The 26,870-nt window shown below is 34.7% G+C and overlaps 1 protein-coding gene across 8 annotated transcripts in view; it reads left to right on the top strand.

Annotated features, from left to right (window-relative positions):
• Nucleotides 1-26,870, top strand: part of AGPS (alkylglycerone phosphate synthase) — a 166,776-nt gene that overhangs the window by 92,799 nt on the left and 47,107 nt on the right. For all 8 annotated transcript variants that reach the window (XR_010322284.1, XR_010322285.1, XM_064286963.1 and 5 more), the window contains 4 exons: nucleotides 4,753-4,880; nucleotides 17,772-17,823; nucleotides 23,146-23,222; nucleotides 24,847-24,959. Coding sequence is in view for 6 of the 8 variants with exons in the window: in XM_064286963.1 (XP_064143033.1) it covers nucleotides 4,753-4,880; nucleotides 17,772-17,823; nucleotides 23,146-23,222; nucleotides 24,847-24,959 (370 nt within the window). In the remaining 2 variants the exon portion in view is untranslated. The remainder of the gene's footprint in view (nucleotides 1-4,752; nucleotides 4,881-17,771; nucleotides 17,824-23,145; nucleotides 23,223-24,846; nucleotides 24,960-26,870) is intronic.

Here is a 26,870-nt window from a genome sequence, read left to right as displayed (position 1 = left end):
GCGCACAGGTGGGTGGGTTCTGCAGATGGACCACAGGCACCCAGTGCTTTTAGCTGTAAGGACTGGGAAGTACCAGTTATCCTTGGACCCCTATCGTGGGTGGCTGGGTGATGTGAGTGGAGCCACGAGTCCTCATGGCCCTGATGTAGGTAGGTGAGGACCCTGTTTCACAGGCAAAGCGGTGTCAAACATGGAACACCCACCTCTCCACTGCACAGCTGAAACAGTTGCAGTCTGCCAACAAGGGCCTCTTCTCCTGAAATAGGCCCACGCATGTTCATGCAGGGGGGAAAGTTATTCAAAGTCCACAGACTGTTTATGCCTGGACAGGAGCAGCTTCTGTCCTGAGCTCCCTAAGTTAGTGGAGTTGGCAGATTATCTTTTCCTGCAATTGTGAATTTATTCCTTCTCCAAGGCCAGGAGAATGGCTCAGGGTGCTCAGCAGAGCCTATCTCAGGCCCAGGGAAATTGACAGCCGCTGAAGCTGGCTTGGTGGCTGAGGGCGCAGTAAAATATACACAAGTACTTAGCTTTTGCCGAGAGCGCTATTCTTCTCTGGTTCTGGAGGTGTGTGTAGGCTGTGCGGCTGGCTGTTTCTCCCTGAGGAAAATGCAGACGAATGCTACCACCAGCCTGCCGCAGCTGCTCCTGGGAATGGTATTGAAGGTTCCCGGCGATTCAGGTCCGGCATCTCCTCTCTGCTTCTGAACTGTCTCTCCCTCCCCCTGCCGCTCAATCTGTTCTCTAACTTTGCCGTTGTTGTTCAGGGCTCCTAGCTTGTCATAAATATAACTGTTGCACTTGTTTTTTGGGGTCTTTGTTGTAAGAGGGATCACCAGAAGTGTCTGACATCTTGGCCCTCCCTCCCATTTCTACTCTTGACACACTAGGGGTCTGCATGATTCAAAATTGACTTGATAGAAACTGGTTTTCTGGTAGAAGGAATAGTTCCTGAAGTCTGTGTTTGAGATTTGTTTTGACTCCAGGAGAGCTCCTCCTCACATCTTTTTCCCTTCTTCTCTACAGAAAACTAGCCAGCCTACAGTTTAGCCTGTATCTGCAGTGAATCTCCCAGTCTCCTCCTAATTGCCTTTCACCACATGCTCCACTGTTTTTGAGAGTGCCCTTAGTCTTGAAACTCCCCATGTTCTGTTACAATTGAAGTTAGTTCTTTGGGAAGAGATCAGGAGCTATCTGTTTTATGGCCTGTGTCTCCCAAGGATACTTTGTGAGCCACTGCTCTGGGCATGGGGATGGCAACAATGTAATGGTGTACTCCTCTCTGAGTGACATTGCTGCTTTATGTCTTACTTTAGTGTCATTAAGGAGGGCAGTAACCTCAGGTCTTCTCAGTTTGCCTCTCTTAACACGGAACCAGCTCCTTATGACCCAGTGCGGGGGTGATCAAAAAAACCAAACCCGTTCCTTTCTAGTATAGTCTGACCCATAGCAACCCTATAGGACATGGTAGAACTGCCTCATAGAGTTTCCTGGGAGCACCTGGTGGATTCGAACTGCCATTCTTTTCTTTAGCAGCTGTAGCTCTTACCACTAGCCACCAGTATTCTCAGTAGTACTGGGCTCAAGCTAGAGCCTCTGTTCTGTTTTCAGTGGCTGAAGGCAAGAACAGCATCTCCAGCTGTCTGCTGCACTTGCCTGCAAGTTAGCCTCAGCAGTAGGTATCTGGGGCCAGATGAGAAACACTGACATCCTGCTCCTCACAGAATGATAGCCCTCCGGCTGGGAGCTGGAAAGAGACTTCTTATTGTTGGCTGTGTACCAGTCTGGAGTGGAGTTCCCCTCTTGCTGAGCTGGGAAGGGGGCTAGGAGGGCATAATCTTGGTTCAGGTGACAAGAACTCTTGCTGTTCTTACCAAATTTTAATAGATTCACATGAATAGATGATTCTTCATTTGTTTCAGGACTATTTCCAGACACTTTAATGGCTGTTTTTCTTCTGATTTTCACCACTTTCGTTGGGGTGTGGGTCTGGGGGGTTCTTTACAACGTCACGTCCAAGGTCTATCCCTATGCTAGTTACTTCTTATTTCTTGTGACTCATTAAAGTGTTCATTTTTCTTTCATTCTCAGTGATGGAAAACTGCTCTCTACTTTCATTCTCACTTTAGTTCTCTTTTCTGCGGGCCAAACTAACCCCAACTTTTATACTTTCTTTAAAAGCCGTGCTAAAGGGACTGATTTAATTATTTTTCGTGTTGTTTGAAAACTTTTATTTTTAAAAAGAATTCCATAGTTACCTAAAATAATGAATCTTAATAGTATTTCTAATGAGGACCTGGCAATAGGAAATTTAACTTCTAGCTGGAACATTTTTTGCTTGTCTATAAATTCTTGTTTTACATTTTGGGGAGTCATACTTTTTCCTGAATTCATCGTCTCTCATCTTTAAAAAAATTTCTCAAAGTGTTATGCTTTGTAGTACCCTACTAAATCAGCTTTTCTTCATATTTTATATAATAAATTATGTAAGAAATCACTTTGAAATGTTTTTGTATTTGGTCAAGATGTAGACTTACATAAAGTTAATTCTGGGTGGAGGTGAAACTTTTAGAGTTCAGTTTTCGGGTCTGCATATGAAGATAGCTACGTGGGAAAGATTTTCATTATAAATACTCCAGGAAATAACTTAGCTATAACCTAGCCTGTGTAGCCTGAAAAGGGGCGGGGAGGGGAGGGGAGAGGCTAAGGGAGGAAAATAGTGTATCAGGGATTTTTCTGAAATTAAGGAAGTCTTTAGGTACATATCCAAGAAAAAAGAAAGCATATTTCCCCACAAAAATTTGTGTTGTGTTCATAACAGCTTTATTCATAGTAAGCAAACAGTGGAAAGAACTCAAATGTCCATTAGCTGATGAATGGATAAACAAAGGGATGTATACCATAGAGTGCAGTGTTATTCGATAATTAAGAAGGACTGCAGTACTGATACAGGCTATAACGTGGATGAACCATGAAAACACTGTGCTGAGTGAAAGAAGCCAGTCATAAGTGAACACACATTGTAAGATTCCATTTATATAAAATATCGAAAATAGGCAAGATTTATAGAGACAGCAGTTTAGTGGTTCCCTAGGGCTGTGGGGGTGGGAGAATGGGTAGTTACTGCTCAATGGGTACGGGGTTTATTTTTTGGGGTGATGGTTGCACAACTCTTTGAATATCCTTGAAACCACTGAGTTTTGTACTTTAAATGGGTGAATTTTATGGTATGTGAATTATATCTCAATAAAGATGCTAAAATCAAAGAGAAAATCTAATCACCTGTTTATTTTTTAGAATTTACAAGAATGAATGAATGTGTGTGTGTGTTTATCAAATATTAATTAGGCCTAACTTGCAAGGCTTTTGTGATTATACAGGTCATAATAGGGTCAAATATGATATTCTTGGTAGGAAATATGTGGAGAATATGTTGTGATTTAATATATGTTGACAGGTTGTTTTAGGTATATTGTAAATTTATTGGAAACTGGTTTTTGTGATATTTTTATTTATTTCTGGTGTCATAATCAAATTTTACAGTTTCGAAGATTTCTCCCTTTTACTGTTTTTTATTGGTTCTCAGAAACATGTACTAGCAACATTAATACTTTATTATAATTTCTACCATTTATACATCAGAAACCATTGATGTGAAAAACTTTAGTTTTTGAATATAATAGTTCCTAACTGTCTCTTTATTGTAGCATAGATATTTAGATCATGTGGTTATATTTTAGTTTTTTCCTCACTGATTACAACTCTTCCCACATGTAATAAAGAAAAAGAACATTTGTTCCATTGGTGGTCCACTTGTGCTGGATATTTACGATATCTGTTTTTTCTCTGGAATATCTACTTTCTTACAAGGTATCTTAGTTATCTAGTGATGTTAAAACAGAAATACCACAAGTGGATGGCTTTAACAAACAAATTTATTTTCTCACAGTTTAGAAGGCTAAAAATCCAAAGTCAGAGTGCTGGCTCTAGGGAAAGGGTTTCTCTCTTTTGGCTCAGGAGGAAGGTCCTTGTCCTTCAGCTTCTGCTTCCTGGTTCCTTGGAGATCTCCATATGTCTTGGTACCTGTCTTATCCCATCACTGCTTTTCTTGTTTCTGCTTGTTTAATATCTCTATTTAATAATCTCAAAAGAGCTTGACTCAAGATATACTCTACACTAATCCTGTCTCATTAATGTAACAAAGACAACCCATTCCCAAATGAAATTATAACCATAGGCATAGGGGTTACGGTTTATAATACATACTTTTTGGGGACGTAGTTCAATCCAAAACACAAGAATATCTCAGTATTGTCTTTGTCTTTTTTTTTTTTTGGTACGAGCTCTTAGGAGAAAAGACATAGTCATATCCCCTCTAATTTCTTCTAAAACCCTAAATTCTCATAGAGTAGGTTCTTCTTACCCCCATTAAATTATTTTCAAGGTAAAAATAGACAAAAATATCAGAACATACTTTTGTCTGAGATAAAAACCTGTTTTTCTAATATTTTTCCTTTTAATAATTCTTATTAATTTTTAAGCCATTTCAAAGTAACTTTCTTGGAGGAAGGTTACCTTTAAAATGTTTTTAAAATAGAAAATTATATTCTAAAAAATTTTTTTTGGAAATTATAAAATTTGTTCAGTTGTTTTTCTCAGAAAACTTAAGTGACCATTATTCCCCAAATAGAATAGTTTTAAATATGATTTAGAAAGTTGGCATGTGATGGATTATTCCCCCTTCTTTTTCAGGAACTCTTGGTGTGATAACAGAAGCTACAATAAAAATCAGACCAGTCCCTGAATACCAAAAGTATGGCTCAGTAGCTTTTCCTAATTTTGAACAAGGAGTAGCCTGTTTAAGAGAAATTGCAAAACAGGTAAAAAAAAAAAAAAAAAAAAAATGCATATATGTATTTATATTTTTAAATTCTGCAATAATTGATTGTGATGTGTCACAAGTAATCTTCATATTTAGTTGTTTATGTTTGTGTTCTTTTCTCCAGTTCTATATAGAAAGGTAATGTTATAAAATCATTCCTTTAAGTGCAGTTGATATTTCTTTCAGTAATTGCTATCACACCTCTTTTCTTGGTGGCAGCAACTGGTTTGGTTTTTTTTGGTACAGTTTTAATCCAAGGTAAGATATGCACTCGGTTCAGTGGCTTCAAATGACTTTGCCCTTTATTAAATGTTATATTTTCTTAAGTAATTTTTGGGTAAGATATTTTATGATTAATCGAAGTAGTAGTTCATTTTTCTTAAATTAAGACATTTATTGAAATTAAAGAAATGGCTGAATATCAGAGACCCCAAAATTTAGAAATTGAATGTAGGTAATCAAACTTTTATAGTTTTTAGAATGTGCTGCCGTTAGGCCCTGCTTAATTTTATAATATTATCTAAGGTATAGCTTAAATAATACAGCATCGTATAACATATTTAGCTATAAGCCAAAAAGAATTCTCATGTTCTCTTCCTTTCTTTAAGGATATTTTATCAAAGTATTTTAAGACTAGATAAGGCCAAGTAAGTTTTTTTTCCTCTGTTTAATTCTGTGTATCAGTGTGGAAAGTTATACATTTCTTTAGGCACTTGGGTCATTGCTTGAACTACAATAGTTTGTGAAAATTTTTTATTTCAACGTTTTCCAGCAGGGGAAAGTCAAGGGAATATATTTCAGTCCCTTTCTTGCTTTTCTGATCTCCTAGAGTTCTTTAATCCTTCCCATCAGCCATACCCAACTAGAAATCTTGAGGGAAAGGGAGATTTTTGATGTGACCCATGTAGGCCATCTTCCCAATACCCAGAGCAGGGTGGAGGGAGGATCTGGCAAGGCAAAGGAGGAATATCAAGCAAGTAGTCCATATGCAATGTGGACTTCTCTGAGGTACTGAAAATGAAAAGTAGCAAAGAGTTTCATCTTCCTACAGTTCCAAAACAGCCACTGTTAATATTTTAAAGAAATTGAAAATGAGAAAAAATATTGCATTTGTACCCACATATTTACCATTTCCATTGCTTTTTATTCCTTTTGTGAATCCAACGGTACGTCTGGTATCATTTTTTTTCCTGCCCGAAGAACTTCTTTTAAAATTTCTTGTGCAGATCGGCTACCAAATTCTCTTACGTTTTGTATAAACATTTTTATGTTGTCTTCCTGTGCTGCATGTTGTCCAATATCTGGAAAAAAAATATTTGATGTATCTTATTAATTTTCCACTTATTACTGACAGGAGGGTAAGTCTAGATCCTGTTATTCTCCTGTGGCTGGAAGCAGAAGTACCTTGTTAATGTTTTGATGTACTTTAACATTTTTTTCAGTGTATAAGTTCTCAATGATTTTTTTAAAGATAGTTGTAAACATACAACTACTTTTTAGAAGTACAATTTAATATTTTGCATTTTTAGCCATATTTCTATTCATGCTGCAAAAATTTGCTTGATGAAAAAGAACTAGATGGCAGCTTACTCTGTTTGTTCATAGGCTATTTGCATTGGGATTTTTATTTCCAGTAGTTCGTGGATATTTGCTTTGAATACAATGCATATTTAACATGTTTAACTCTCAGGTAGAATGAAATAAAATCTCTTCTTGATTATTCAGTCTTCCCTAAGATTATCTCATCTACTCTCACGTTTCATTTTCCATCTCTTGCTAGCGATTCTAAAATCTATCGTTTCCTGAGCTCCGTCTTGATATTTCTAATGGCTTGTCCGTGTGATCATCCTGTAACCACAGCACACTTGTTTAGGAACTGAACTCATTATTTCATCTCTTTTTCCTGGCAAATTATCAAAACCATGTCTTAAGTCACATCCACAAATCCTTAGTTTTCTTAGTCAGTTAATTTTTCTTCTCTTTTAAATCGTACTGTGAAAATCTGTATACACCTTATCTTGTTCTATTATTTATATATGTGTCTCTCTCATTAGCTCAAGAGCTTGTTTCCGGATCAGTGCCTGTGTACATAGTTAGATCTCAGTAAATATTTGTCAAATGAGTAGCAGGCATGTAGTGAATTGAAGAGAGAAATATAATGTAGATAAGGAAGATTTCGGGTGAAGGATTTTCAGGAAGTCAGACATGATACTGAGAATTTCAGCTCAGATACAGAGTATTTGGCTAGTGTCTTTAGATTATAGTACTGGGAATTAAAGAAATCCTATGTTAAGATTATACGTATCTAAAGAGTTTCCTAGATTCACCTTAGATTTGAGCATAAATTTGACAGATACAAGCACTTCTCCTTCAATCTGGGAGTCCAGAAAATTAAATAATGTGAGGACAAAAGTGTTGCATTTTATTACTGGCTGTTACTCCAGGCTAAATAACATTAATGTGCACTTAATGTAGAAGGCCACAATAAAATTATAGCTGACTTTAACATCTATTCATTCACCCTAAGAAATCACCTTTACAGTTAGATTCCTTCTTTTTTCTCCTCACTGCTTATATGCACTCAAGTAGTTTGGGTTCAAATCTGAAGTCCACTACTATTAGCTATATGGCCTTCTTTACCCTTTCTATTTTCCTCATTTATAAAATGAAATAATATTGTTTGTTACCTCTTAAGTTTTTATTATCATCATTCTTTTTTGCCATCATCGTCGTCATCATCACTACCTCCAGTAAGTCTGTTGACTATACCTGCAAGCTTTTCTTGCTGTGCCCTCTCCACCATCAAATATCGTCTCCATCCATATAATGATATTGTGCTGGGTCAGTTCTCATCACTTTTTACCTGAATTGCCACATTGGTTTTCTCATCAGTCAGGTTCCGTTTTCCCACTATAGTCAAAGTAATCTTTTGTAAACACGTATCTTAAAATATCATTCTCCTGTTAATCCTGTGATCATTGCCCTCACTGAGGTAGGAGGAGATAGGGAAAAAGAAAGGCCATTGCAGGCTTGAAGAACAATATATGTAGAAAAGTACAGAGAGTAAAAAGGCACAGTATGGTTGGGGCCAGATATTGAAGAGTCTTAACATGATACTAATAAGTAAAATCTGTTATCAACAACGCACCGATTTTGGCTGATGATATTTATTTACTCCTGATATGAAGAAACTGACCTTCATCTGCTTCTTCTCCTTTTTGAGTTTTAGCTCACCCAATTAGAAAGTGGCATAGTCTCAAATTTAGCTCCAGGTACTTTTTGCTACCCATACACTCAGAGTTTTGCGTAAACAACTTTCTGAAGCACTCATTTTATCTGGCAGTTTTCCACTTTCAGGAAATCCAACTACATGAGCACATAAAGTTGACAAGGATAATGTTAATAATTTTCAAGTAACTTCAGTTACTTATCAATAAGATTGCTTCTCCCATCTAGACATAGTATAAACCAAAAATCCGTTGCCATCGAGTCGATTCTGACTCAAGGCGACCCTATAGGACAGAGTAGAACTGCCCCATACGGTTTCCAAGGAGCACCTGGTGGATTCGAACTGCCGACCTCTTGGTTAGCAGCTGTAGCTTTTAACTGCTACACCACCAGGGTTTCCAGACATAGTATAAAAAAAAAAATAGGTCTCTTTAATCTTGATTAAAAAACAGAACAGTTCTGGGATGAACATTCTTGGTAGGCTTGTGACAAGTTGCTTTGGTTTAGGGCTAAAACATAAGTGACTGTTAACAGTTGAAACCTTACATAAGAGCTCGTGATTCACTAGAACTTTGGGGATATCGTGTCACGATTAGGGAAGTAGAGTAGTCTGTTATGCCATGTTTGCTGGAATGATAAGATCACAAAATATTTAGAAGCAGGATTATTAACTACGGGCAATGGAGAGAAGTTTTAGGATTAAATAATATTTGTTATGCTAAAATAGGCCTGAGCACTTAGCAGTGAAGTTCAAGTGTTTTCTGATACTTGTTTCTAAAGCCTCTACTCAAAGGCCAAGGAAAGTAACTTCAAATTTAAGTTGTTAAGGTATCAAGGAGTAAAAGAACAACCTGCAAAGCGTTAAGGTTTTGCCTGTGAGTTAATACCTAGAGGAATGGAAAGCTAAGCTTTTAAGGAAATAACCAGTTCACCAAATAAAAAAACACATTTTTTCATATATAGGTTATATTTTCTTGTTAATTTCAAATCTTTTTTTTAAATTATATCCTTTGTGTTAAGTACTTTTATTTACTTTCCTCTCTATCAGCTTTGACCATTTCCCCTCAAAAATTCATACTGTCTCTCTTGTTCAGGTTTTTGAATAACATCTTTCAAATTGACCATTATTGCCTCCATTTTTTAAAACTAATACTTTATTGTGTTTTTGGTGAAAGTTTACACAGCGGATTAGGTTCCCATTCAATAATTTCTACACAAATTGTTCAGTGACATTGGTTACAAACCAATTATAGAATTTACAAAAGTAGTTTATATTTGTATTTATTTTCAAAAGCTCTTGAATGAGGACACCTGCAGTCTGTGTTGGCCAACTCTGTCCCTTTACAATATCTCCCCTCTATAGAACACAGATTTAGTATACTTATATAAAAATGTTATGTGATCTTTAGAGTAGAGGTGTACATATTTTATGCTTTCCTGAGTGTTCTACTTTTCCACATTGTAAATATTTACATGTAAATATATCTTAAAAATATATATATATCTTAGGTTTCATTAATTAGAAGTGATGTGGAAAATGTCTCAAAATCTTGTTTATAATTTTATTAAAAAGGAAAATATTATATTTTAAGCATAGTACAATCTGGTACATTTTTTTTTCTAAAAGAATTTGATACACCCCTATAAGAAAGTGGTAAAGTGCTACCTGTGCTGTTGAAAAGCAGGGAATGGAATTTTCTCTCATCCTTGCCTAAGTCAGTAAAAAATGGCTTTTAGTGTTTTTTGAAAATCCTTGGAATAGTCACCTAATGACCATAACCTAAATTTACTACTCAAACCATTTTGGAGATATGTTTTTTCCCCCTTGGAATAAATAATGGTGGTGATTGATAGAAAGTGCCACCTCATGGTTAAAAAGCAGGTCAAAAAGAAAACTTTCTAATCTATAGTTCTAATAATTTGGTGCAGTGTACTTAGTAATAGACAGTTTTTAGAGACATAAATACCGCGGACTAGAAACTTGCCTTATTTGAAACTGATTAAAAAGCCTGGATAATATTTTCAAGCTTTGCTCTTATTTATTAAATGAAACAATGGCTAAGAATAGTTACTTGAATTTGGAAATATTGCGCCCCTCTAGGAACTTCTGTTACAATACACATGTAGAGAAAGGCATTAATGCTTACTGCCTCTGGAGATGGATAAATATTAGTATTATGGCTTAGGGACATTTACATATTAGTTTACAGAATGTACAAATCTTGTGTGGTAAGAACAGTACAGTATTTGCTGTCCTGCTTTCTAACAGTATTCTCAGGTAGAAAAATTGAGAAAATTACCAGGTTTTTGCACTAGGCATTGTTCAATTTGGGATTTGGAATTTCAGCTGATAGCAGAAGAATTAAGATCCATTAAAATAGATGGTATGTGGTTTATGATTGTGCCAAATTCTTGATTGAATAATGAGTTGGCTGCTTGTAATTCTTCACTGTCATTTCATAGCACTTCTATTTTTGCAATATTTTCAGACTCAAGTTGCTTTTGAAATGGGAAACCGTATTTTGAATGAGTATCTTTTGGAAAGGAGCATACATGATTATTCAGAAATAGCAAGGTGGTCTGTGTATATTTTCATCACTATTCTTACTGAAGGAAATAAATTAAGCAACTTTATACAGGCAGCAGAAGATTCTACTAAGGTCTCTCATCTGATCTTTTTCCATGTGTGGAGTTGTCCTCTTTCAGTACTTCACTGCCTTGTGAGGAGCTAGAAAGGAAGATTAGTGGAAGGTTAATGTAATTATATCTCATAAGTGGCAGTCTGCTACAATTTCCAGCCTTATTCAGTAGATGGGTAAGTGATTTTTAAGACTTTCTTTTCTCAGAAAATAGATTAGCTACTGTGTAGCCTCTCAAGAGGGGAAAAGTGGTGTTTTTGTAATCAGAATTATCAGTGTCAGATAAAATTTTCTATTCTCTTTTATTGCTTGGTGATGACAATTTTACCTTTATACGGTTTGAGGGGAAAACTGAGTGTTAAAACAAAAGCAGTTTTCGAAGTTTGGCTGTTTTTCCTCAATAAAAACTTAAGCATTATGCCTTATAGTATTGAGAGAGGGCCATTTGTTCCAATAAGAGGAAAAACTGGCCATATGTTGGGCATGGGTTTGTACTTATCCCTCTGAAGACTGTCTTTTTTCAGCATCAGAGCCAGGTTTTTAGGATTAGAGGTTAAAAGACAGCTTTTTCTCACACAACCTTTTGACAAGAGGTGGTCCTATCTACCTACCATCACTTTTATTTTAAACAATTTTTCATTGATAGGGCGCTTTTTCTAATGAGTTTAGATCGTGATTTGGAAAGAAAAAAATAGATCATGCCTGATGCCTTGAAATGTTAATTCTCAATTGCTCTGTTTTTGATTTAATTGATCCTGGTTGGGTTCAGGTAAATTGAAAGGAGTTGGCTTTAGCATTTAACCTAAAACGTTTAAAACCTCTTTATAAAAAAAAGAAAAAAAAAATTTTTTTTTTACTCAGCAGAAATTCTTGAGAATAATTGGTTATATATAGAAAACAGAATTGTCGTTTTAAACCATTTTTTGTTTCACACTTCTATCTCTGAAGCAGAGGGATAATCCCGGCTAAATGTTTAGTCTGTTGAATTCTTTACCAGCAAAATGTATGGAACTTGAGAACAGTTATAAGACATTCTCTTTACCAGGAACTACACAGAAGGAGGCATTTCACCTTTACTAAACTGAAAAATTAAAAATTATAATTAGGAGACTGTTTGGCATAACTTTTGGCCCTCTCTTTGCTACAATTGGAGGGAATAGCCACTATATGATATGTATTATTTCATTCTTGAAAACCAGAATTCTTTAAAAGAGATAATTCTCTTGTAAAATAAAGTTTTTGTTTACTATGTATGGTCCTAGCTGTAAGTTAGTCATTTGGTTGGCCATTTGTAATATGAGCAACCAATAATAGCCTTGAATATTGTATGATTTTTATCTGTGGTGTCAGTGCTGACTTTTAGTTAGAGGAAGAACTAATTATCTTTGTACATTTTAAGTTTTTATATCTAGAAACTTGCACTTAACATAATTCTCAGATTGTCATTCACATATCCTTTTTTGAACTTCTTATCATTAATTTTATTGTGTGTCTTTTTGTGAGGTACTGTGATCTTAACTGTATAGCCAGTATAGTGCAATAGATATTATGCAAGTTAACTAGATAATAGTATGACTGGATAATCACTAAATAAACCCCTAGTAATCACTAAGGATATTGCATATCATGATAAATTCTCTGTTTAAATTTTTGTATAGATAAACCCTATTTTATGGCCAAACCTTTGCATAAAAGGTTTGATATTGAAGTTTTTGCTCCTGATACAGTATGAGATTAGTAGACTATCTCTAATATAGTCTTTAGATTCAGGAATTTGGGCCATGCTCCAAAGTCTGCTCAGAAAGTTTGATTTATCCTTTGAAGAACCAAACCTTTTCAGTTCAAAGATGATTTATTTCTTAGCCATGATACCAGAGATACAGAATACCATTCAGTGCTTATACCTTTATAATTTGTTTTCCTTATTAAGTTAGAATAGTAGAAATCCTTCAGACATTGGAAATGAGTATTAATACTGAATTTCTTTTGTCAGTAACTAGCAAATTAAGAGACACTTTCTCAGATAATGTGTCTCATCTCAAGTGAAAGTTATGGTTTTCTCTGTGGGAAATAAGAGATATGACTTAATTTCATAAAAACAAATTTTACAAAATCTTTTGACGTGTTTCTTATAGAGACTTTTTTAGATTAAAAGTCATTGGATACAGAAATTTGTTGCCCTTTCGGTTAGTGCAGAGAATACTACTAGATGAATAAGACTACTAACCAGAGTGGTTATTTTTATTTTTCAGGTTATGTATCAAGTATATTCCTGGTCATACCATTATTAAAGAAGTTGCCAGAAAATTTACTTAGTAAATCTTATACCCGTCTTTGAAAGATAGTGTGGTTATCTATTTCTTCTGTGTTCAGATAAAACAAAGATATTGTTGAGTTTTTATTAGTATGTAATAAGTTTCTCATACCTTTATCAGACTATTTACTTATACTTAGCTACAAGTCAGTTGACATGAAAGATTCTAATAAGGGCTCATTTATCATAATAGGAAAGGAATAAATTATTAGCTTTGATGTGAATAAGCAGTTTTTGAGAGTCTTAAATTCTCTGAATTTATCAATAACCTACCAAAGAAACTACTTGGAAAAGACATTCCCTCTCACATTAGTTCTGATCACCTACCAGCAGGGGTCACTTTAACTTAAGGACTTTTTTCACCCTTTTCTCCTGTAACGGGTACTCTCAGCCCAGCATAATTGAGTAGCATGGTAGTAAATTTAGTGTTAACATTCTCAGAATCTGTGCTGCCTCTAACTTTAAATGGCAATTAAAATTAGTTAATTGCCTACCAAATTAGTTTTAAGCAATTGAAATATAACCTAGTCTTAATTTTGTATAGTAACTCAGGTTGAATGTGGTCATTATTGTTGTTGTTTAAGAATAATAACATTTTGGCCTTTAGATTGTAGAAACTTATGCTTAATTAACGGTAGCGGTGTTAATTATTTGGAATTCTAAGACATTTTTCCTGCTTGTATAATTAGAATGAAACACAATGATTTACAAACTATCATTTGCCAGGGCTATCATGTAAACCAATCTGTATGTATTTAACTTGAATGCTTTACTTATGAAAATTTACTTATGGTAATAACCGAAACTCCATTTACTGACTTTAAAAAAATGTGGCACTATTAAAGTATAAGACCTAATGCTAATAAAGCTGTTGGTTTGATTTTGATAATTTAAAAAGACTTAATATTGAAAACATTTAATATTTATTATGTGGAAGAAAATTTTTTTCTTTAGCTTATTCTTTTTTGATCATATTAAGTCTGTTGGTATCAGTTATCTCTTCAATATGAATAGGAATAATGGGTTACTAATTTATGCAACTCAGCTGTCAAGTTAAAATCACATTCAGTGTAATTGAAGATAAGTTGCCATATGATATACGAAGTGTCTTAAAGCTTTTTAACCTATTTTTCCAATTTTTTAATTTGAAAATTTCAAGCATACATAAAATTTGAAAGAATAGTTCAGTGATAACCTGTAGATGCACTTCCTAGATTCAACAATTGTTAATTTTTGCTCTGATTGTTCTATATGTGTGTTGATGTGTTTTCTGGACCATTTGAAATAAAGTTTTAGATGTTATGACACTTGACCTCTAAATACTTAAGCAAGCATACATGTCCTAAAAATAAAGGTGTTCTTCTTTATAACCACAATGCCATTATCATGTTTAGGAAAATCAGCAGTAATTTCTTAATGCCATCTATTATCCATTTTATAATCAGGTTATCCTAGTTGTCCCCAAAATGCTTTTTATAGATAGTGTTTTAAAATCAAGATTTAACCAAAGTCTGCATATTGTATTTTAGTGTTTTAGGGATTGTGAATTCCATTAGAAATTTATTATACTAAATTTAGTATATTTTTCTCAGGTTTTCTGACATGTTTGCCTATACTGGTTATTTTCATTAATAAGACCTATAGATACAGGTGAAGTAGAATCTGAGTGGCAGTAGGAGATGGAATGTACAAGTTGTTGGTAGGAATCTAAACTTTTTTTTTTAAAGGATGGCAGAATAGCTCAGAATTTTCTCTCACATTTTAATGGTATGCTTGAGCTAAAACATAAATATGTGTGTTGAATGTATGTGAAGAAAGGAAACTTGGTCTGATTGGGCTTCCATATTTTATTAGAAATTGATATGCCTATTAAAAAAAAAAGGAAACCCTGGTGGCGTAGTGGTTAAATGCTACGACTGTTAACCAAGAGGCCAGCGGTTCGAATCCGCCAGGCGCTCCTTGGAAACTCTATGGGGCAGTTCTCCTCTGTCCTACAGGGTCGCTATGAGTCGGAATCGACTCAATGGCAGTGGGTTTTGGGTTATTAAAAAAAAAAAAAAAATCCAGATTTGTAAATGTGAAGAAAATTGATCTTCCCTTACTACTTTGGAAATTGATAAAGGTACAAAGATACCATTATACCAAGATCCAAAAATACTCAGGATGTACATTTTTATTTTATAAACTGCTGTAGTTTTAATAAAACCACAGAATAGCAAAAAGATAGTTTTAATTTAGATTTTCTTTAAACTTGGCTTTAAAGCAGTGCGTGTATGTATGTTAAAAAAATTTTTTTTTGGAGGCAGTGTAACAGTGCTGATCTCTAGCAATCAGAATACCTTGGTCCTAGTTCTATTTTACCATGTAACAGGCATCTGACTTTGGGCAAGTCTTTTAATTTTTAACCTCTCTGATTCTGTGTCCTCACCTGTAAAATCGGGATACCAGTTGTTCTACTATTCTGACAGGGTTGTTTCTTAACATTAAATAATGACATATGAAAACAGCTTAGAAGTGATAGTGTCATAAAAGATATAAGATGATTGGTATTATTATGATGTGTGTATAAAATTACCTAATACTGTTTCTTTAGAGTTGGCAGTAACTTTTAAGATATAGATTATATAATCTCACCTTTAGTATGAAATGTGAGCAAATAAACTGTGTAGTGTTCAAAATAAGAATGTAAGTAATCATTTTGTTGGTTTACTGGATGAAATAAAATGTGTATTGTGAGTGATTTTATAAAAATTAAGTATTTGTCCAATTAAGAGTAAATAATAGCAAAACATTACAGTGCTTAGTTGGGGTATATATTAATTTTTGTTCTTTTGAGTGAGTCTCAGTCTCATATTGATATGCATGTCATGGATAAATATTATTCAGAAGATAAATGCTTAAAAAGTTTATCATTTGTCAAAATATTGGGGTCTAAAAACATGTTTAACCATGTTAATATTAGGGTCTAAAAGCATGTATAGTTTAATAGATGTTTAGCCATGTTAAAAATTTGCATACAAACATAAAAGTCCCATTTGAGGTACAGCTTGATTGCTTCTATAAAACAATTGTAGCTAACTTGCACTTTGATTGTGTTTGTATTGTAGTGTTTTAGCATCACAAAATTAATATGAATGGCTGCTACCCTCATTTTTCTTTTCTTGCAGCTTTTAGGATATACCTAGACAAATGTAGCACAGGTGCATTTTTAGATACATAACTTCAAAGCTTCAAAAGTTTATTTGCTATTTACCCATAGCTAACCGTGAAAGATCTTAAAATTCTGGGCACTGTCTGCATTGTTTTTCTGTTTAAAATGGACTATGAGAAGCAATAAAAAGAAGGAGCAATTCCTCAAGTTACTTATGAAGACAGTGCAGACAATTTTTAAAAATATTTTGGTCCACAAAAATTTTTGCCATCATCCTTATTTTTAAAAGTGTCTAACAACTTGATAACCAAGAGAAAAAAAAAAAAAAAAAAAACCGGCTCTGAGGGAGCCTGGCGGTGGGATGGGGAGGCCGTGTGCTAGTGGCTCTCTAGCTGAGCCGTGTAGCACAACTCATCAAGAAGGGCAGGCACAGCACACACGCCTAGTTGATAACTGGCATAATACTTTAGGCACTGACTGTAGTCTGAGAAATAGTTTTAATTCTCCTAGAATCCAAATTTCTGGGCCCATGGAGCTGGGGTGACCTGCTCAGGCCATCTGCCCTTAGGTGTCCTTTTGAACTTCAAGCCTTTAAGGAATTGTTTTCCTAAAGTCACCTTCAAGTCCAACGTAGCCAGAGCACTGGACTCCTTTAGAGAATTATCTACGTGCAGCCAGTTTCGAGAAGCAGGAACCTGGGGTCTGACTGGAAAATGCATGGCATTTCCTTAGTGATTCTGTTTCTACAACCAACTGACCCCAGAACCCTTATGTGTTCTGATGCTAGCTCCTGAGAAATTAACATAAGAATGATGTACATAACCCACTTTCACTCTCCATTCTTCAGAGTGTCTTACTGACCCGTCTATTTGGGTTGACACTGCCCAATTCACATTGGATCCACTCACAATAAGTATATTCTGTTACACTAATTTTTGGTGTTTCTCTGTGCATTTAGATTTTTGACAAGTCTTAGAAATTTCTACTTTGTTCTGAAATAATCCACTCTGAGGACTGGTATTTCTTTTAGGCTTTTTCCATAGGTCTTTGTTAGGCATTAAGCAACTCTTATCGTAGATAAATAAAATTATGTATGTATGCATTTATATGTGTATTATGTACCCTATTTTTAGGCAAATAACATGTGCCTTCTGTGTTTGTGGGCCAATCATGCCATCCCCCCCCCCCCGGTATTTTCATAAGTACCACTGTGCCAATTTTTTTACATATTGCTGTAAAAAAAAATTGGCATGATGCATTTACGAAAATACCTCAAGGTGGGGAGGGCCCAGTTAGGAAATAAAGTAGAAAGTGCACATTATTTGCATAAAAGTACGGTATATAGATCTCTTTTTCTCCCTAAATATTTTATGGAAGCCACTGATGTTCTATTTGTCTTCATAATATTGGATGAAAAATTAAGATTCTTTTCTCGTATATATCCTTAGGATCTAAGCTTTTGATCTTTTAAGTATAGAAAGATAATATTCGTATTCTACCTATCTAGCTTCCTACTGAATTGAACATGTATCACTTTTTTTTTCCTTTTTTAAATAGAGATGTGCTCCTGCATCTATTCGCCTCATGGACAACCAGCAGTTTCAGTTTGGTGAGTGTTATGGATTGAATGTGTCTTCTAAAAATTTGTGTTGAAGTCCTAGACACTGGCACCAGTGAACATGACCTTGTTTGGAAATAGGGTCTTTGAAGATTTTATCAGTTAAATTAACATGAGGTCATACTAGAGTAGGGTGGGTCTTGCTCCTATCTTAGTGGCGTCCTATAAAAAGGAGAAGAAACACAGAGGCTCTGAGGGAAGATGGCCTTGTGATTAGGAAATTATGCTACAGCTGCAAGCCAGGGAATGCCTGGGGCTCCCAGAAACTGGTAGAGACAAGAAAGAATCTTTTCCAATAGATTTCTGAGGGAGTTTTGCTGGCTGACACATTGATTTGGTCTTCAGGCCTCCAGAACTGTGAGACTCTAAATTTCTGTTCTTATAAGCCACCCCATCTGTGGTACTTTGTTACAGCAGCCCTGGGAAAAGAATACAGCAAGGAAGGAATCTGATTTGTTTAGCAACAAAAATTTATGAAACACCAGTTAGGTGCTAGGAATAGTACCAAGTGCAGAGCTAGAAAGATGAATGTTATAGTCCTTTCCTTTCAGAGAGCTCTGAGTCCAGTGAAGACAGTCAGTTACATAAATGAATGGGTGCTGGAGGTGCTGCCAAAGAAGACTGCACTGGATGCTGTGGGATGCAGATGAAGGAATGGCTGATACTACTTGAGGTAGAGATGGAGAGTCAGGAAAAACCAAACTAAACCCGTTGCTTTCCAGTCAATTCTGAGTGATGGTGACCCTATAGGACAGAGTAGAGCTACCCCTTAAAGGAGGGTGATGTTTGAACTGAATCTTAAAAAGTGAATAGCCATTTGCCTGTTCTCTCCTCCTCTACCAAACTTTTTTGATTGTCAGCAACAATATAAAATTATGAACCACAATGCCATGTTTTAGGGTGTTTCGGTTAGTTCTGTGTGGCTGAAATAGATAGGGTAAGAATTGTTAAAAGAGATAAAGCTGAATAGGTGGACTAGGGCCTTAAAAGATAGACTTGGGTTTTTTGTCAGCAGTGAATAAAATAACTTGGCTTTACATCTTAGCGAGTTTTAGTAGCATTGTGCAGGATGAATTAGATGGGTGCAAGTGTGGAAGAGGGATACTATTTAGGAGATGAAACAGCTATTTAGGATGTGGAATTATTATGAGTTCTGGGGGATCCTTCTTGGGGCTGGTTGTATTTTTAGTATATTTGGGTGGGATAATGGTAGTTTTTGGTTATACTATTGCTATGGCTACTGAAGAGTATCCTGAGACTTGGGGGTCAAATATTATAGTTTTGAGTGCATTTTTAGTAGGTTTGTTAATGGAGATTTTTATAATTATGTGGTTATTCAGTGGTGAGTATGAATTGGTGGGTTTTTATTTTGGTGGCTTGGAAGGTTTTATAGTTCTTGGCGAAGGGGTTTTTGAGTATGTACGTGAGGATTATTCTGGGGGAGCGTCTTTGTATGGTTATGGGTTTTGATTTTTGGCTATGGCTGGGTGAATACTGTTTGTTAGTATTTTTATCGCTATTGAGGTTACTCGAAAGCGTTATAGGGCGATTAGTAAGCCTAGTGTAATTGATAGGAGAAATGATAGGAAGTAGAGTTTTATTAGGCCTTTTTGGTTAGATACCAGGCTGGCGGCTATCTTCTGTATAGTTGCTAGATTTTTGGGAATTATTTTTTCTAGTCAAATTGAGTCTATAATAGTTGTTGCTAGGTTTTGGCTTATAGTAAGGCCCTAGATAGGGCAGGATCCGATGAGTGGTAGTTGGGTAATATCCTAATGTGGTTGAGAATGTGTGCATACGTGATGGTTGTTTAAATATCAGGTTGTGTGTTATGTTGTTAAGAGGCAAATATTAGGGACCTTGAACAGGACACTAGCAAAGAAGATAGAAGGGGATAGATTTTAGAAAGATCAATTTGCCAACTGAATTTGGAAGGAAAAATAAAGGGAAGAGTTGAGGGCAACTCCCAGGTTTTGAATTTGATCAATGGGGTGGGTAGAATGACAGTGTAGAAGAGGTGGTGATTTGGGGGGAAAAGATACTACAATGGGTTGCATTTAAGGTGCCCTAGGTCTGTTTTAGGTGGAGAATTAGTATGCAGTCATGTCTGAAAGTGTATGTTTCTATTTTGTTTAAAGTATTAAATTTTCTGATACTATCATCTAATTCTAGTTTTATTGCTTCTGTATATTTTTTATATGTGCAGAAATTTAATTTGAGATTTAAGTTCATAGAATTTAAATACCCTCAAAACAGTCACTGAAATTATGGGAATAATCATTTAAATTCTATGAACTTAAATAATTATGGGAATAATCATTCCTGTAATTTATAGAATTTAAACATCCTCAAAACAATCCCTGAAATTATGGGAATAATCATTTAAATTCTATAAACTTAAATCTCGAACTAAATTTCTACATATGGAAAAAAAAAAAATGCAACCCTGCTTATGCTTCAGGGCTGCCTGTAACCCCTTTGATTCCTCTGTACCCACTGAAGCCTTTCCATCTATATATTCTGTCATGGCTCCGTGATCAAGCAACTAAAGGAATAACACTTAACAGAGCAAAGGGTGCCTAGGACTTTGCACCAGCAATATGGCTGGCATCTCTTCTGATTGATCAGTGTTTGTGCCATATTGGTTGTTACAGCACAAGCCATATTATTGGTTGGTAATATTTTTAATATCACCCCTACCTCTGACACAACCTTTAATATAGTCGAATGACCTGTTAATGCCTCTGTTTCTTCTGTAGACTCAAATTTCTCAAATTTAGGGATGTTTCTATTTTTATATCTCCTATACCTGCCACATAATAGTCATTAACATGTTGATTGAATTAATCATCGAATTGGCAAAAGAGGGTGAACAGATCCTGGATAATATATAGTAGCATAGTACAATTTATCAAATACCTCCTCACAACCATTATTCAAGGTAGAGTATTCCTGATTTACAAAGGACTCAGAAGCTAAACATTTGGACCCAAATCTATAAGTCATATGTGATAAAGCTGAAGCTGAGCCCAAACCTGTCTGATTTTAAAGCCCAAGACTTTTCCCACTGCCTCATGTACTTCTTTGAAACATAGATTCTAATAAATCTTTCTTATTTAACACTATTACAGCAAAATTCACTAATCAAACAGTCCAGCTAGTAAATTTGAATAATACTTCCTGAAAACTAGTTGCTGTTGAGTTGATTCTGACTCATGGTGACCTCATGTGTGAGCTTAGTATAAAAGATGAAACACAATAGCTAGAATATATTTGGAATGTAATTAATTTGATAGGCAACATTAAGAATAAGTAAAAGACAGCAGTTAATATCCTCTGCTTAATATTAAGGAAACCCCAGTGGGGTAGTGGTTAAGTGCTGTGGCTGCTAACCAAGAGGTTGGCAGTTCAAATCCACCAGTTGTTTCTTGGAAACTCTGTGGGGCAGTTCTACTCTGTCCTATAGGGTCACTGTGAGTCGGAAAGGACTCAATGGCAACAGGTTTGTTTTTTTGGTTTCAGTTAATATTGTTTGTCCACTTAAAGGTCTTATCGCTTTTACTATACGTTAATCATATCAGCTCAGTATTAGGGATGTATGTGGTTTAGTGCTACGCTTGCTGACCAAAAGGTCAGCAGTTCAAATCCACCAGGTGTTTCTTGGAAATCCTATAGGGCAGTTCTGCTCTGTCCTATAGGGCCACCATGAGTCAGAAAGGACTCAACGGCAGTGGGTTTGGTTTTGGTTTGGTGATCCACTCCCACTAGTATTAATGGAAATTGTGCATGTAAATCTTAATGCATTGAGATGATTATTTCACATTAGGATAGTAACATTTGGACTTCTCATTTATTATATAAAGATACATGGATCCAGAAGACTTTTGTACAAGGAATATATAATTTCAGGTTTTTTTTTTAAACACAACACACACATTCGTGCATATATATGTTTATGTATTTATTGTTAAGGTCGAATGAGCTCCATTTGGGATAGGAAGTGAATGTTCTGATGATAATGTGATTTCTGACTTTTTACATGCTGAAGTATATTTTACATGCTGAAGTATATTTTAAAGCACTGTTTATACTAGAGAAGGTTATTAAAAGATAATCCTCAAACAGACCTCCTACTTGTGATCCAGGACCTCAAAAAGATTGCTAGGTTCATCTCTTATCTAATTTGCACTTTATTTATTTTTTAATATCTCAGCTATAGCTCAGATGTCTGTCTCTTAGCTTCTGATTAATTAAGATGATGGTGCTTGATTTTTTACGTAGCAGTTTCCAGTTATATCCAGTAAAAGTGTAGTAAATAACTATTACATATTCAGGTTCACACTTTAAGAAATCAGATGAACATAAAAGACTACATGTAATAATTTTTTTCCCCCCAGAGAGATCTTTCTTCTTCAGAAATCGCCAGTTTGCTATTTGTACCCATTTTAAAAGACCTACACTTTAAAAAACAAAAAGCTCCAAAACTTTAAATGCTTTTTAAAAAATGTGTTTTATTTGGAGATAATTTTATATTTACTGCAGCTTTAAAATTCTTTATAAAAATTCTATGTAAATACGTACCTCCACATTTTTCTGAATTGGGCTCATACTGTGAAGGCCAGATGCATGACTCTTAAATATAACAGTCCTGGGAGTTATAGAAGTTGCTGCTCAGAAAATTGGAAAAATAGTAAAAGACTTTTGCTCAGTTAAGCCCAGTCCTTAGGCAAAGATGTTAATTTAACCGGCTCTGAGACACCATTTATGTTATTTTGGCAATTTTAATTCTCTGGGTGTGATTAAGAAAGCAATTACTAGCTTTATGCCAAGAATTCTGCATGAATTAAGAATTAATTAAGAAACAACCTTAAACTTGGCATTGACTCCATGTTTGGTTATAGTTCTCAATGGTGTCTGTATAATTCAACAAAATAAAAGTAAAACCAGCCACCGTTGGGTGTTCTTAATGAAGTAAAAATTAATGAAGTAAGTTTACTGTGTATAAACCGTGCCACTGAAAGATAACCTGTGTGTAGTATTAATTGCATGATGTACTTTGACTTAAAAAACAAACAAGAAGTTTTGTAAATAAAAAGTTTTGTGTGATTTTTGAAAGACGATAAACGTGGAAGGTGTAGATCTTAATATAGATATGCATTATGTATATAACATAAAAAAAATAACAGGAAGATATAAAAACTAAAGTCATGAAAACTTTCGCTTTCAGGATACTCAAGCTGAAGTAGTCTCTTGTCCTGAAAAACACAGAACTTGCTGTTAGTTTAAAATACAAACTTTTTTTTCCTTCTTAAGGTCATGCTCTTAAACCTCAGGTTTCCTCTATTTTTACATCATTTTTGGATGGATTGAAAAAGTTTTATATTACAAAGGTAAGAATTTTTATAAAATGCTAAAAATATAAGTGCTTAGTATACTTTTATCCCCTGCTTTCTCCTCCTTACCCCCACTTATCATGAGTGTGTTTTTCTGTGCTACTGTGTAGATTTAATAATCACAGATTTTCACATTGGAATAAATATTTATCACATAAATCAATCATGCAATTTCAGAAATTTTAAATTCTTTGCCAGTTTTGAAGTTCCTAAAATTAACACTGTTTTAAAAATTTCAAGCATATAGAATTTTCTGTAGTGTGATTTTTTTCCTTTAGAGTAGATAAGTAGAAGTGAAATAAGGTTTGTTTGTTTTTTTTAAGCTCTTGAATGCTGTATTCCTTTCATAAAGGGTTATACCAACTTATACTACCACTAGTGATACACATGAGCAATCTTTTATCATATCCTTGTTTTTACATGTAGGATTTTTTGTTATGTCCTACATTCAGTAGAGGAAAAATAGTACAGTGAAAGCTGTGAGAACTGGAACTCAATGAGACTGCCTTGTTTTCCTGGGTCTCACAAGTTTTCTGCCTTTGAGAGGGTACAGCTTATCACTTTTCCATTGCTCATTTTAGTGGAAAATATTTGAGTTTTCCTGCTCTGACAGGTTTCTGCCTAACACAGGTTCTGGCTTTTGCAGGTTTCACTGTATTGTAGTTGATCTTTCTTGAAGCTTCAGTGAGACAGAACATTTTACATACTTTCCAAAAGTCATTTCGGTGTGAATTAGTTGGATATAATTACTTTGCCAACTTAAAGTTATTTTCCTTGGTGCTTTGATATGCACCCTTTCTAGTAATGAAATTATTAGATGTTCTTTGTCATAAATGTTGATAATTTTTTTCCATCAAGTACCCGCCTTTTTAATAGAAGTTTTTTTTCTTGTGTAAAAGTTTCAAATTTTTAGATTTTTTCCTGTGATTATTTGATTACTTCTAAGCCTAGAAAAGCCTTCCTTTCTCCAGAACAATGATCAGGGCCATTTTCTCCTCTCTCTCTTTCTCCTCCCCCCCACCCCATTTTTCTTAATGAGAATTTTAAAACAATTTCTCTTTATTACTGTTTGACTTTATTTCAATTTTATGATGTGAAATTAATATCTAAATTAATCTTTACATCTCCCCTTCCTCCAGGTGCTAACCAGTTGTGGCAGCACCATTAGTGATCTAATCCTTGCTTCTCTACATTGATTTCCATGCCTAAGACATCCTTTTATGTACTTATCCATGAAATAGAACCTATTTTAATGTATCAAATTTTTTGTAATGATTTTCTGTTCTTAAAGGATTAAATGGATTTAATTGTTATAGGTCTTGTTCTCCCTTTTGTTTTTCAGAATTTTTGTTACCATCATCACCTCCTTATTCTTCTAGAAGAATATTAGAAGCTCTTCATCATTTTAGGAAATCCACTGGGTTTTTTGTTACATTGTAATGACCTGAGTAGGTTCATTAGACATCTTGTTGTTGGTTGACGTGTAAAGTTTTAAAGCTCAGTTTTTAAGGAGTTATATGTTTGAGCCCAGATCAGAAGAATAAAAGAGCAAAATGTATTTCAGTTTACTATTTTGCAGAATAAGATTTATCTGTAATAATAAAATTTTATTTTTTTATAGTTTAAAGGATTTGATCCCAATCAGCTAAGTGTAGCTACATTACTGTTTGAGGGGGACCGTGAGAAGGTTCTTCAACACGAAAAGCAAGTGTATGACATTGCTGCAAAATTTGGGTATGGTTTTACATTGATAATGCCTAGATAAAGTTAAGCTAAAATTTTAATATCTTTAATCAGTTATTTACCCTTTTCATTATTAAATTTGTAGTCAGATTTAAAGTATTGTTTCTGATTGCTTTAAAAATTTTCAAGATGTTAGATTGGTATGTTACTCTTACATGTCCAGTCATACATGTGATATATTAAGTATCTTTATTGCATTTCTGATAGATTTTTATGTTAATGTTAATTTTATAATATTTTTTTGTGCTAGAGTGAAATAGGGAAAAAAAATCCATAGTCATGTTAACTGTTTAGGGATAATAGTGTATGAATTAAGTGTGCCGTTAGTATGTTTTTAAAAGGAAACTGTGTTTAATCAAAGGTATTTGATAAATTATGTATACTCCACCTCCTGTCACTTACTGTTTTGTGCTGGTACAAAGAAACAGAAAACATTTCACATCTATAACCAACTGAATAATGATAGGGTGGTTTCTGTCTGTCGGCTTGATGGATTATAAGACTGATCGATGAGAACTACAGTGAAAATGTCATTAATCAGGACTACATTTTTTCCTTTCCTTTTCTAGAACATAAAGTAACAATTTTCCAGATAGTATCCCTTACTTCTCTTTTTATTTCAGGACTTGAAATATACATACATATTATGCTTGTACTGAGTTCTGAAACATCTTTATAAATAATTTTATTCCTTTTTTAAAAATTTTGGCTGTTTTTTACAAGAGCAAATAAACACTTAATTTGGAGCCATGTGTCTTAGAATGCCCCACTTTATGTATTTTTCTCATAAGTAATGTTCTGCCCTTTATTTCTGGAATTTTCTGAATTTTGCGTTAAAACACAGTGTTTGTAGAGGGGGAGAAGGTCTAATCTTGGGCATAATTTTAAATCATTTTTGTACTGTTCTTCAGTATTGCAAATTAATTCCTCACTTTTGTTTTCACCCCCTTCTGAAATTAGCAAGTGGAATTTTAATTTCTTTAGTAAAATCTGAGATTCATTAACAACAGCAACAACAGTTTTTTACTTTCCCTCCTCCCACAGTTCCTTTTTTGAGGATCGCTGATGTTTTAACTCAATTAGCTACAAGTAACTATGTTATAAAAATTCATTTAATGAACTAACAGCTTGGATTTCAGGTGTTCTCACTGGTGTTTGAATTTTTAAAATGTACATGTTTACCTTCTCCAAAATGAATTTAGCCCTGTGTGTGTACCTACTTTCTACTTTCTAGGTTATGTGGGGAACATATATAATTTGATTAAAAAACTTTTTTTCTTAAAGCAGATTATATTAGGAAGATTTAAGGAAGTTAAATTAAAATCTTTCTTATCTACCCTAGCCTTAAATATGCGGCAGTGGTGGTTCAGTGGCAGAACTCTTGCCTTCCATATAGGAGACCTGGGTTTGATTCCCAGCCAATGCCCTTTATGAGCAGCCACCACCATCTGTCTGTCAGTGGAGACTTAACTGTACTGCTGTGATGCTGAACAGGTTTCAGTGGAGCTACCAGACTAAGAAGGACTGAGAAGAAAGGCTGGGTGATGTAGTTCTGAAAAGCCAGCCAGCAAAAACCCTATAGATAGTTCACAATGGGCTGATCCTGTTGTGCAGTGGGGTCACCATGAGTTGAGGGCCGACTTGACACCAACTAAAACCAATAATAGCCTTAAATGTCAGAGACTGAAATGTTGTTTAAAAAAAAAAAAAGGAATGTTTCTGTATATGTTTAAATAACAGGTTTAAAAATTTTCTTGATGGACTCGTAGGGACATGGAAAACGACATTTTGCTTGAATTCTGTGAAGTTTTACTATAATATTTGAATCATATATGAGTTATATCAGGTTAAATTTGTTTAGTTTCACCTCAACCCTCCCCTTTTCCCCCCCAACACACACAG

This window comes from Loxodonta africana, chromosome 6, assembly GCF_030014295.1.
Source record: "Loxodonta africana isolate mLoxAfr1 chromosome 6, mLoxAfr1.hap2, whole genome shotgun sequence".
Classification (NCBI taxonomy): domain Eukaryota; kingdom Metazoa; phylum Chordata; class Mammalia; order Proboscidea; family Elephantidae; genus Loxodonta; species Loxodonta africana.
This window is presented reverse-complemented; position numbering and strand designations above follow the sequence as displayed.